Below are 13246 nucleotides of genomic sequence, written 5' to 3' on the forward strand. Positions count from 1 at the left end.
TCTTAAATAACACACTAAATCAGATGGATTTAGTTGATATCTTCAGGGCATTTCATCCCAAAGCAGCAGAATATACATTCTTTTCAAGTGCACATGGAATATTTTCTAGCATAGACCACATGTTAGGACACAAAACAAGTTTCAATAAATTAAAAAAGTTAGAAATCATATCAAGCATCTTCTCTGGCCATAATGGTATGAAACTAGACATAAATCACAGCAAAAAACTGAAAAATCTATGAGACACAAGAACAGTTCTAAGAAGGGAATTCATAGCATTACAAGCCTACCTCAAGAAACAAGAAAAATCTCATATAAACAATCTAAGTTTACATTTAAATGAACTTGAAAAAGAACAACAAACAAAGCCCAAAGCAAGTAGAAGAAAAGTAGTAATAAAGATTAGAGCAAAAATAAATAAAATAGAGTCTAAAAAAATAATACAAAAGATCAATGAAATCAAGAGCTTGTCCTCTGAAAAAATAAACAAGATTGACAAACCTTTAACCAGACTCATCAAGAAAAAAGACAGAGATCTCATATAAATAAAATCAGAAATGAAAGAGGAGAAATAACAACCAACACCAAAGAAACACAAAGAATTGTAATAAAATATTACAAAAAACTACATGCTAACAAATTGGACAATCTGAACAGAATGGATAAATTCCTAGAAACATAACAATGTTATGTTATGTTTCTTCCAAAACTGAATCAGGAGGAATCAGAAAATCTGAATAGACAGATTATAACTAGTGAAATTTAAGCAGTAACCAAACAATTTCCAACATTCAAAAGTCCTGGACTGGATGGCTTCCCAGGTGAATTTTATTGAACATTCAAAGAAGAACTAACATCTATTCCTCTCTTACTTTTCAAAAAAATTCAAGAGGAGTAAAGACTCCCAAGCTCATTTTATGAGACCAGCATTATCCTAATTCCAAAACCAGAAAAAGACACTACAAAGAAAGAAAATCATAGGCCAATGTTCCTGATGAACATAGATGCTAAAATCCTTAACAAAAATATTAGCAAACCTAATACAGCAATATGTTAAAAAGAACATACAAGGAAAGCAAAACAAAAAACAAACAACCAGAAAGAACATATACCATGATCAAGTGGAATTGATTCTGGGATGCAAGTTGTAACATACCACATAAACAAAATGATGGGTAAAAACACAATCTTTTTTTTTTAATATAACACATTTCTTTTTTTAACTTTTTAAAAAAAGATTTTATTTATTTATTTTTAGAGAGGGAAGGGAGGGAGATAGAGAGAGAGAGAAACATCAATGTGCAGTTGCTGGGGGTTATGGCCTGCAACCCAGGCAATGTCCCTGGCTGAGAATCGAACCTGCGATGCTTTGGTTTGCAGCCCGTGCTCAATCCACTGAGCTACACCAGCCAGGGCTTAAAAAACACAATCTTATCAATAGATGCAAGAAAGCATTTGATAAAATTGAGCACCCATTTATGATAAAAACTCTCAACAAACTGGGAATAGAGGGAAAATGTCTCAATGTAACAAAGTCCGTTTATGACATACCCACAGCCAATATCATACACAAAGGGCAAAAGCTACAAGAATTTCCCTTAAGATTAGGAACAAAACAAGGATGTCACTTTCACTACTCTTATTTAACATAGTACTGGAAGTTGTAGCCACAGCAATCAGATAAGAAGAAATAAAAGGCATCCAAATTGGAAAGGAAGAAGTAAAACTCGTTATTTGCAGAAGATAAGATACTGTATATAGAGAAACCTAAAGATTTGCAAAAAAAATATTAGAACTGATAAATGAATTTAATAAAGTAGCAGGACTCAAAAGAAATGTCCAGAAATCAGTTGCATTTTAATATACTAGTAACAGGCTATCTGAAAGACAAACTAAGAAAACAATTCTATTTACAACTACATCAAAAAAAGTACCTAGCAATAAATTTAACCAAGGATGTAAAGGATCTGTACTTGGAAAATCATTAAGATGCTGATGAAAAAAACTGAAGAAGATACAAACACATGGAAGCATAGACCATGTTCATGGATTGGAAGAATTAACATTATTAAAATGTCCTTACTATCCAAAGCAATGTAAAGATTCAACAAATTCCTATCAAGATACCAATGGCACATTTCACAAAACTAAAACAAATATTGCAAAAAATTACATGGAATTACAAAATGCCCTGAAGAGCCACAGCAATCTTGAGAAAGAACAAAGTTATAGGAATTGTATTACCTGATATCAAACTATATTATAAGACCACAGTAATCAAAACAGCATGGTACTGACATAAAAACAGACATATAAATCAATGGAACAGAATAGAGAGCCCCAAAACAAACTATGCCTTTATGGTCAATTAATATTTGACAAAGTAAGCAAGAACATACAATGGTGCAAATATAGTTTATTCAATAAATGGTGTTGGGAAAATCAGACTTGTACATGCTAATAATGATACCAGACACCTTTTTACACCATGCACAAGAATAAACTTAAAATTAATTAAAGATTTATATGTTAGCCTTGAAACCATAAAATTATAGATGAAAACATAGCCAGTAAAATCTCTGACATTTCTTGTAGCGATATTTTTTCCTCATATATCTCTTTGGGCAAGGGAAACAAAAGAAAAAATAAACAAAGTAGCCCACCTCAAACTATATAGTTTTTGCACAGCAAAGGAAACCATCAACAAAATGAAAACACAACTTACTGAATGGGAGAACATATTTGCCAATGATACATCTAATAAGTGGTTAATATGCAAAATCTAATGAACAATATAAACTAACAAACAAAATAGAAATAAGACTCATGGATAGAGAACTGACTGAGAGTGTCAGAGAGGAGAGGGTTTAGGGGGCTGGGTAAAAAAGGTAAAGGGATTAAGCAAAAAAAAAAAAGTCATAGACACAGATAGTAGTAAGGTTGTTCCCAGAGGCAAAGCAGTTTGCAGGGAGGTAGAAGAGAGTGGAGACAGAGATAAATGGTGACGATGGGGGACTTGATCTGATGTGGTGAATACACAATACAATATATAGATGATGTATTTTATAATTGTATACCTGAAACCTATATAATTTTATTAATCAATTTCACCCCATTAAATTTAATAAATAAAAAAATTAAAAAAGAAAGAATATTTACCCCATCTATTTTTTTGATCATTTCTTCTTTAGTCATATCTTTGCCTGGAATAAAGCGGGTTCTGTTCTTACCCTCAGGATTTATAAAGTGTTTCTCCAGTTCTTTTATTCTGTCTGTACACTGTGAAAACTATTAAACGAGAAAAAAACATTAACTTTAAATGCAACTCCCTTGTTCATAAATCTTAAAATTACAAAGCCCAGAGTCTTTAGCATCTTTCAGTAGGACTGACACAGGCAGAGGTGGAAGACAATTCTTAAAGCCCTATCGGCTGGGACTTGACGTTAGGTGATGTTTCTGCTCACTCACAGTACGGTGAGGATGATGTCTGCAACTAACCCTAAAAGAAGGCAGTTAACAGAAGTTCACAACAGGTTAACAGGCAGTCTGATTATATGTGACTGCCAATTATTAACAAACAAAAATCTCAAGAGGGCAAGAGTACTAAAAATAAGAGAGCTAGATCTTTCCAGCAAGCACCAAAAACAGAATTATGCCTGTGGTAGTAAAATTATTGAAGTTTGGAGCTGTGAGAAAGTTGAGATAGGGCTGAGATTTGGGAGGGTGTGCATTTTGGGAAAGGCAGAAAATGCTTCATGGGAGAAAAAGACATCTGTAGCTCAGCTACTCAAAGCACAGATTCCACCCTGCAGCAGTGCTCGCTGTCTTTTGAAACAAGTCCTGTAACTCATGGGTTCTTACAGGTTCCAGGAGTAGCCTGGCTTGATTTATGTGTAAGAACTTACACTACGTACAGACAAATAATGGAGGAAAAATGAAAAGCAAATGGTCTCAAGAAGTGTCTCTGAACACTTTCCCACCTGAATCTCAAGCACTGCTAAGTCAGCATCCAGGGACCTCTTGGCGGGCAGTAATTTCTGAGTCACATGAATCTGTCTTTGCTTCTCAGCAATCTTCAATTTAAGGAATCGAATCTTTTCATCCAGGACATGTATTTCGATTTCTGCATTTAGTTTCATCTTCTCTTGGATATTTATTTTTTCATAAAAAATGCACACTTCTTCTTCCCGCTCTATCAGCTGAACACCACTACAGTCAAATTGAGAGGCAGAGGTTGAGAGGATATTGAGGCCACAGCTTCATCTGCTATTGTGGTCCCTCTGAATGTGGGCGCAAAATACACATGAACATTGCATAATTCTAGAAGACAATAGATATTTACCAGTGGCTTTCTAGTTAAACTCCACACTTCGAATTTTGAGGCATAGGAGAGGGACGGTTTTTAGCATCTCAACTCTGAGCTGACCATGTGGTTGGCTGGCACAATATCTCTGCATGTCCCCAATGTTTCCTGGGGTGGGAGAGAATGTCATTCCCCATGCATGAACAAAGGTGATCCCATAGCGTGATTTTCCACAGATCCTTTTCTTGGACCACACTTGCCAATCAAGGGCTGGCCAGATGTACCCAGGCCAGGGAATGCATTTCTGCAGTGATTTTGTTCTAAGTTACTTGCCAAGACCATTAGGTTCTTTTAAAGTTGACTGTTTCCAACACAAATTTCCTAATAAACAGGCAAAATTCTATCATTTATAATAATGCCAGGGGAAAGACCCCTTCTTCTTGAGGAGAATATGGGGAAGAAACAAAGTAAGACATTTCTAATTCCAGCCCCACAGATCTGACCAGGGCCTGGCAGTGCACTGCCTAAATGCTTTGGTCTGTGCCAGGAGACAAATAAGAAGACTGCCCCACACCCCCCCAGAGAAAACACCTGCCAACCCTTTGAAAAATGGTATTCTTCACCTCCCTGGAGTTCTTCCCACACACTGTGCATATCCGTCATCCTAGAGTTCATCCCTAATTCTCTCTCTCTTCCTCAAAACTTGTGTTCACATAGTTGTATTTGGCTAATCTTAGCTCTGTATTTTGTTTCATTTGCCATTTATTGGTTCTCATGATCTCAGTTCTCTTGAAAATATAAACCAGGAGCAATGCTTTACTCTTTTTGTACCTTCAGGGTCCAGCACTTTACACAAAAGACAACTAAGGGTTGATGGAAAACAATCTGATACCACATATAATTGCTATGGGGCTCTGCAATGTTACATGCCAGATTTCTCAAAGCACAAGAAACTTGGAAAAACTGCTAAAGCAGCAATTGAGTAATGATATAATTGTAGCCTGGAAGAAACAATGCTACTCCTAAAGGTCTTACTTACTTGCTGAGAAAATGAACTGGGAGAATGGCTGAATAAATATCATAAAATGAAAAAAACTGTCACAAAAATAGGTACATAATCCAAAGATTTATGTCAATTTGACTGAAGTAATTTGATGTTATCAGAGCATCCTGACTGGTAATCTGGGAAGGACTTTGATCTTCAAGTAAGTAACTTCTCAAACTCTACTCTTGCCTGTCTCTCTTACAAGGGCAGTTTCTTATTTCCAGGCAAAACATACAGCTACCTTTCTCCACCAAACGAATAAAACCTGAATGTCAAATGTCCTTTACTAGTCCCTGTCAAGTCAAGATAGAAAAAGGGGAAACAGGCCCTGGCTGGTGTAGCTCAGTGGATTGAGCGTGAGCTGCGAACCAAAGTGTCGCAGGTTCAATTCCCAGCCAGGGTACATGCCTGGGTTGCAGACCATGACCCCCAGCAACCGCACATTGATGTTTCTCTCTCTCTCTCTCTATCTCCCTCCCTTCCCTCTCTAAAAATAAATAAATACATCTTTAAAAAAAAAAGAAAATGGGGAAACATTCCTAAACAAGATCTCTGGGTGCTTTGTCCTCACAGTAGGTTCCTGATTTTTACCTTTCATTTCGAGACTGAACAGCTTGTTCATATTTTTTGCGAAGCTGCACCATCTCCTCTTCAATCATTGTGATCATATGGACAAGTCTGTCAATGTTATTCAACTGGGCTTCCTTCTTCTCTTTCATTTCCTGAAGTTTTGCTACAATTTTGCAAACATCATTTTGCATGCTTTCTCTGATGGTAACATTGTTGGCATGTTTCAGCATAGAATTTTGTAGCTTTCTTTATGGGAAATGAATAAGATTATAGTTTTTCTTAGTTTCTTTAGAAACGATGAAGACTTCAAAACACAGAATCAAGTAGCTCTTACTTTAAGTACATCCCTTGAAATGACAATAGTAGTAGTAGTGATATTCATCATGTGATACTCTCAGGAATTCTTGTAATCTTCCCAGGTCTCAGATTCCCCCTCTGTCAGATTAGGACAGGTTTCTTTTGTGCCCCCAGACTCTCCTGCCCTGCTTTGTCAGAGCTAGAGTCTATAGTAGTTTATTTACTGCTCTGTTGTCCTCAGGAGACTGTGCTCTCTTAAGGGCAGAGATGGTTATATCTGATAATTGTCTCTGGACTTAGCTAGTACCTGTCTCAATTTAGCTTCACAATAAATGCTAAATGAATGCATGGCTTCTAGAAATGATATTTTGCTTTCATGTAGGATTAGAACCTGATTAAGAAATTAGATTTTCCTTTGCATACAGATTCCTTCCTTCCCTTTACCCCCATCCCTCCACTATATACACAGAAGGGCCCATTTTGTAATAACTTTTTAAAAGGAAACTGGGCAATAATGGCCACCAGAAAGATTTCAGATTAAATAGACTCAGTAGACTAGATATTGAAATATAAGTAGAAGAGTCAAATAGATCTTGGCACACAATCAGTGATAAATTAAAAAAAAACATTTGCCAGGCATTTCTGAGTATTTTTACATGGTTTAATAATAAAAAGTTCTGTAAAATAAGGACAATTTTTATGGGTAAGGAATGTGAGCCCAGAAAGGTATTTTGCCTGAGGTCACACGGCAGGAGAAGTAGCAGGGCTGGGAGTTGAATCTAGAAGCCACCTCTCTTAACCAAGGAACTACCTTTCACAAGCACATTAGATGCTTCAAATCTATAGCCAGGGAATTCTGGTTAATAAACATTTTGATTATCTTTTAACTTTAAATGCAAATTGTCAAATTGGTGCTTTTTTTCTAATTAAATAAATGAAAATTAGCATAGCAAACATAGTTATATATTATCATTTTTCATTTACTTAAATAGACAGCTCCCAAATAGTAGAAGCATAAGGAATCACATTCAGATGAGTAAGGGCTTTTCTAGCTTTGTAAAAGACTATTATTTTCTATTTTACAATCTCCACAGTATTTTTTAGTTCAATGAATCAGAATCAGAAGAGAACACTTTGAAAGTACAATAATGATAACACTTACCTTTCTTGAGTAACTGCACTATTCCTTAAAATTTCCAATTCATTTAATGACATTTTATGTCTTTCTTTTATTTCATTTACTTGCTGATGAGATTTGTGAAGTAAGTTAACAAATTTGTTTCTTTCATTTCGAACAGTGTCATACAGTTTAGCAAACTCTCTGAGTCTGTGAAAAATGCAAGTGTTTTTGAAATTTGTGAAATTAGGATCTGTTTTTCCCTCCACCTAACTAGATAAATTATCATGTAATTCTTTTACCTCCTATGAATTTCACGTTTTTTCTTCTTGTATATCCTGATTTCAAGATCTTTTGCTTTGATATCCTTCACGATGTTGTTATACTTTTGCTAAAATATAAAGACTATATGTGAAATAATTTTAAAAAGTTCACCACCACCAACATATGAATACTCACAGTCTCACCCCATCTCTTTCCTATCCATTAAGAAAAATCCTTTGTGCAGATCTGGGGAGACTGGGAAATTGCCTTACCAACTGAACTAAATCACATTAGCTAGGACAAAGGGTTAATTAAGGAAGTGGAAGAACGAGATAGGAGGAAAAGAAAAGAGCCTGGCAGGATGGGTTTGAGGAGAAGTTCTGGGAAATTTTGAGGGAGCCAAAAGGGGGGCTGGGTGAGTGAGGAGTTTGTGGAATGTAGATGAGGGAAGGGGCTTTGTAATAGGTTTTGGGAAACATTATGAACTGAATCCTCTGTGGTATTTTGTAAGAGACAAGGCATGATTTTGAAGCATTTTTACATACTTTTGTACATTGAGTGTGTTTTCCTACACAATACATCACTATACTGAGATCAGCCATACGAAGATGTTACAGATTACACATGAATATTGTGTCAGCACTTACAGTTTAAAAATCCTAAAAATATACCAAGTCTAAACACACTATGTTCTTCAAATGTCAAGATGCTAGGTCCTTCACCTAGTGTAAGACACACATTCAAAGATGAAGTATTTGCTGACAGAAACCAGAGAAAATGGTTTTTGTTGGCCTTCTGTTGAGGACTGTGAGAGCAAAACCCATTTGCCATGGGTGATTAAAAAGAAATTAGGCATTAGAGCCACGATTGACATGCAGCAATTCTATGTTGCTCTCAGTGAGAACAGGAGTCAGGAAGAAGCTAATATTATTTAAGTGACTCCAGGTGTGAAGAGTTAAACAGATGCAAAAATCGAGTATCATCATCTCCATCTTGGAGGTAATAGCAGCATTGGATTTTTCCTCCACCTTTTGTCTATTTTTAGGATGTAGATGACATGTGAAATAAAATGATAAGATTGACTGTTGTCTCATGACAATTACAGTTTATTACAGCTAATGTTTAACAGACCAATTCCCCACACTAAGAATACTTAAGAAAAACAGTATCTTTCCTTTCTCAATTTCCCTATTTCGAGAGAAAGAATTGTGTGTTTTTATGAGAATGAGTTCATTTAGTAATGAGTTTTGGTTTGGCACATAAATAATATATGTATCATTTTGAGATTAATTTAAAAATTGTCTAATTTGTAAAACAGGCCATTGTTCCTTATAACAAGGATCCCAGTGCTCTCTCCTTTCCTTGTTTTCTTCCTGCTCCTCCTCTTCTCTGCCACATGTTCTCTCAGGTTACCTTCTCTCTTCCTCCTCCCTTCCTCCCCCGCCACTGCCTTTCCTTCCTTTACTCTAGGAAACCCAGCTACCCCATGAATTCTACTGGGCCAACTATGCTAAACTTCTATTAGTTTCCCAAATCTCCTGAGGTAGAAAAAAGAAACAGTGAGGAGTTGGAAGAGTTTGCTGTGGGTTGTGTGGTGTAGGTATTTCCCTCAGTCTTCTTTGCAAAACCTTTATTTAACCTCATAATTCGCTAATGCTTTGATGTGAGTTCTTTCTGGGGGACAAGAAGAATTGCTAGTCTGTGTAAATACTTGCTCAGAATTAGAACAAAGGTTGTATTTAGAAACCACCAACATCTGGACCACATGGTAAATTCAGGTTTTCTAATTTAGCAATAAGTTATATCATATTCATTTTTAACAGGGAACCTCTGGATATAATCTTTAAGTGAAATAAATGGTTCTAATATTAGAGTTTTAGCTAGCAGGGCAGTAGGGCTAATTTTGCTATTGGTTTTATTTTTGTTTTGGTTTTGGGATGTTGCACTGGGTCTGCTCTTGTACTTTGTCCAGAGCCCAGGAAAGTTACCAGGGGAAGGAGGAACTAAGGGTATCATAACATTGGTTTAAATGAGGATGGCTTGCTGACGTTGGGAGGGACAGCAGTCTAATACTACCTGCTCTTGAGTTGTTCCTTGGCAAATCACAGTTGGATGTGAGATACCTGTGGCCTGGGCAGCTGTATGCCATGTCCACCACATTCTTAATGATTGTCATCTGTTCAAGTCTTCTGCTCACTGTGATTGATCTAGCTCTGTGTCTTTCTAGATTATTGACTACTGCTAATTAAACAATGGGACTAATTTTCAGGGCATCATTGAGTCTTACTTTGGGAAGCTGTATCATCAGCGGAATTTGAAGGAGACTTAACAATTGCAGCTTTCTAATGAACATTGTGTTAAAATGAGGTTACCCTGAGCTCTTGTAGTAATTTGTGAATGCTTACAAAAATGCATTACCTGAGCTTTCAGGAAGTCCTTGGATTTTTGCTCCTTCTCATCAATTTTGACTTGAGTCACACGAACAAGGTTGAGTACCATGTCTCGCACGTTTTCTTGCTCCTTTAAAAGCTTGCTTTGTTCCTCAAGTTGTTGCTCTATTAATTTACACTCAACTTCTGATAAAATTTTCTTTTGAAAAACACAATATATTATGATTTATTTCTTTGGAAGAACACAATACAGTCATTATCTTAGACTATGTTTTTTATTTCCCATGTAGAATTTCTTTTATTAAAACATAAAACTAAGTAATTCTACTTCCTTAGCTCCAGTTATTGTTTAATCTTATAAAAGAATGTGCAAATATGATAACATGTTTAACATGATAGAACTTTTTCTTATCAGATTGTATTTTCAAGTAAACTTAAGAAAGAGACATAAAAGCATGTTTTAAAATACTTTCACAGTGGCTTAAATAAACAAAATTTGAAAAATTTAAATTAGACATTGGCAAAATAAAACATTTATTGTTTATTTTTGATAATTTTATTTAAATACTTTTATATTTAAAACATCACATGAACTTGTATAATTTTTGATGGTTCAAACACAATCTTTTCCCCCCCCAAATTTAATGTGGGGTTAGAGTAGACTTTGAGATGAAGAGATAGGCCCATGTTAAGCAAGATCACACGCTCTTTGCTGATTCTCCTATTGAGGTTTTGTGGAGCACTGTTAAACACTCAACAGCATATCAACCGTTCTTAGATAGAAGCTTAAATGAGAGGTAATATTAACCTGTTGGGTTAAATTCCTCTTAGCAACTTCAACTTCCTTATGGAGCTCTCTCCTCCTCTCAGATAATGTAGAATCATCTTTAGGGATAGCTTCAATCTGGAAATCAAAATGTAAAACAGACATTTATACAAAAAAGAAATCTTCAGTCATGTAGTGAACCCCAACATGTTCCTTTTGAAAATGGGGGGCAAATTATGATTCACAATCTTACAGAAACAGCCTATTTTGCTGAATATTCTTTATAAAGTCATTGCAAACTAAAATATAAAGACCTGCCCCAAACCTATAATTCACTAGAGGCAAATATGCTATTTCTTATTCATTTAGAAATAAAATAAATCTTACTAAAATAGCTGCTAACATTTATAGAGCATGAACTATGTGTCAGGCAAAGCTCTAAGTGCTTATATGTATGGTCTTACTTGGTCTTCACAATAACTCCGTGAAGCAGGTAATATTATTATCTCCAATTGTACAGATGAGGAGAATGAGGGACAAAGACATTTAGGTAACTTGCCTCAATGGTGTAGGTGCAAATCCAGGAAGTTAGACTTAGAACCTGTGACCATAACACTGAATTTTACTGCTTCTCTAACTCATCACTCAGCACTTTGGAAACATGTATGTGTAAATGAATGTATTAAACTTATAAAGGTGAATTCATTTATTAAATTCTATAGATTAAAGAAAAACAGGGACTATTTATTAATAACAGTGAGAATAGTTGGCTACTCTTATGTTATAATTTGATGAGTAGCTGGAAAGTTCTTACATGAAAGAAAATCCTCTTAACCTTTTTTGTTGATACCAGAAATTCCACCATTACATTTCTATTGTATTGGCTTGTGCTTCTGTCCTCTGTTAAAGAACTCTGGGGAAAAGGCAACATCTCACTCCATCAGTCTTTGTTGCCTTATTGGGAATGAATTCGTCAGATTCTTCATGATGGAGAAGAGAGGAGGAGGCACATGGCAGCTGCTGAGGAAATACCACTCAAGGGTATAGGAAGAGTTATTGTGGGGGGCTGACAGCATTCTTTATTAAGGCGTGTTTAGAGTTGGACCCTTATACTGAAATCACATGACTCCAATCTGATGTAGTTTATCCTCTAACATGAAATCACACACTTCCAGGCACCAGGTTAGGATATTGACTAAAATTTGTCCCAAGAAGGGAACATCATACTGTTTAGTGATTTAAAGATCATCTAACAGGATCACTCTGAGGTTCATACTACTTTTTAAAACTAGCTAAAGGGTGTCTTTAGACTCCCCAACATCATGAACCTGTGCATCTTTGGTAGCACCTTTTTTATCCCAGACTTTCAAGGATGTCCTGTTTTCCAGGGCCCCTTCTGTCCTAGAGTGCTAGCTGTTGAGGAGTATACACTGGACTTAGGGGGATAAGGCATTGTCTTGTGAAGTCTGTATAACAATATACAGAATTTGTGTTTTTGATTTGCAGATAATTGCTATAGCAGTTCAGAAAAGGGAGAGCCCAATGTAGACTTGAATAATCAGGGAGGATTTCATGGAAGAGTTAAGAAATCAGCAAAGAAGAGTTTGATTTATCCTTCTGGAAAGTGGGGTTAATTCTTCCAGGACAGAACAAGTCCAGTAGGCATCCCGGTGCCTGTCTGATTCTCTGCCACACGTGCCCAGGAGTGGGCTGCTCCAAATGCTTTGCACCCAAAGGTAGGCATGTCTGTGCATGAACAATAACTGGAACCAGGGATGCTTCTAAAGCTTTTCTTCTTTAATTTTTTAAAATAATTTTCATTGTATTTTTACATTACCATTTAGTCCCTTTATGCCTTCCTCCCTGCATTCACCACACTGTTGTCCATGTTCATGAGTCCTTTTTCCTTTTCGCTCAATCCCTCCCCTCTATACCCTCCTCCTCCTTAGCTGCTAACATCATTTTTTTTTATTTTACCCCCACCACTCCCCTCCACTGAGAACACACTCACTAGCTACTCAGTCAACTAAAGACTCTTGACAAATTTTCCTGATTTCAGGTTTCAAACATTTAGTTATTTCCAATGTTATGAATTACAAATACTACTGCAATGTGTATTCATTTTTGAACTTGGGCTAGCTGCTTCTCTGGTACCTTTCTCAGTTCTCCATAAATATAACCCTCTTGTTTGAAGTAGGAATTAAATATTCTTGCTTTGTGGAAGAGGTAACAGGTGAGCCATCCACAGCAGAGCCTGCTGGTTGCCTAGACAATACCCACCCTCCACTTTGACCTTACTAACAGAACCTCAGTTTTATTCAGTGCTGCAGTGTATCTAGGAGTTCTCAGGTTCCTTTGCAGTTGAAGGCTGACTGTATGAGTCAGGATAAGCCAATAAAATGTAAGTGAAAGTCTGCTGGATAGAACTCCAGGGAAATTCAGCAACCATATGCTTTTTCTTTCTGCCTTTCCCCCACTTTAATATGATCTACCA

At 36.3% G+C, this 13246-nt stretch overlaps 1 protein-coding gene across 1 annotated transcript in view; it reads right to left on the bottom strand.

The window, feature by feature from the left end:
* CCDC146 (coiled-coil domain containing 146) overlaps positions 1 to 13246 on the bottom strand; it is a 117977-nt gene that overhangs the window by 8671 nt on the left and 96060 nt on the right. The window contains exons 9-15 of the mRNA XM_045828309.1: positions 10795 to 10890; positions 10015 to 10185; positions 7635 to 7723; positions 7378 to 7542; positions 5940 to 6164; positions 3981 to 4209; positions 3160 to 3288 (exon numbers count right to left, since the gene is read on the bottom strand). Of these exons, the coding sequence (XP_045684265.1) occupies positions 3160 to 3288; positions 3981 to 4209; positions 5940 to 6164; positions 7378 to 7542; positions 7635 to 7723; positions 10015 to 10185; positions 10795 to 10890 (1104 nt within the window). The remainder of the gene's footprint in view (positions 1 to 3159; positions 3289 to 3980; positions 4210 to 5939; positions 6165 to 7377; positions 7543 to 7634; positions 7724 to 10014; positions 10186 to 10794; positions 10891 to 13246) is intronic.

Source organism: Phyllostomus hastatus, unplaced genomic scaffold, assembly GCF_019186645.2.
Source record: "Phyllostomus hastatus isolate PE091 unplaced genomic scaffold, TTU_PhHast_1.1 phas_scaffold_78, whole genome shotgun sequence".
In the NCBI taxonomy this organism is placed as follows: domain Eukaryota; kingdom Metazoa; phylum Chordata; class Mammalia; order Chiroptera; family Phyllostomidae; genus Phyllostomus; species Phyllostomus hastatus.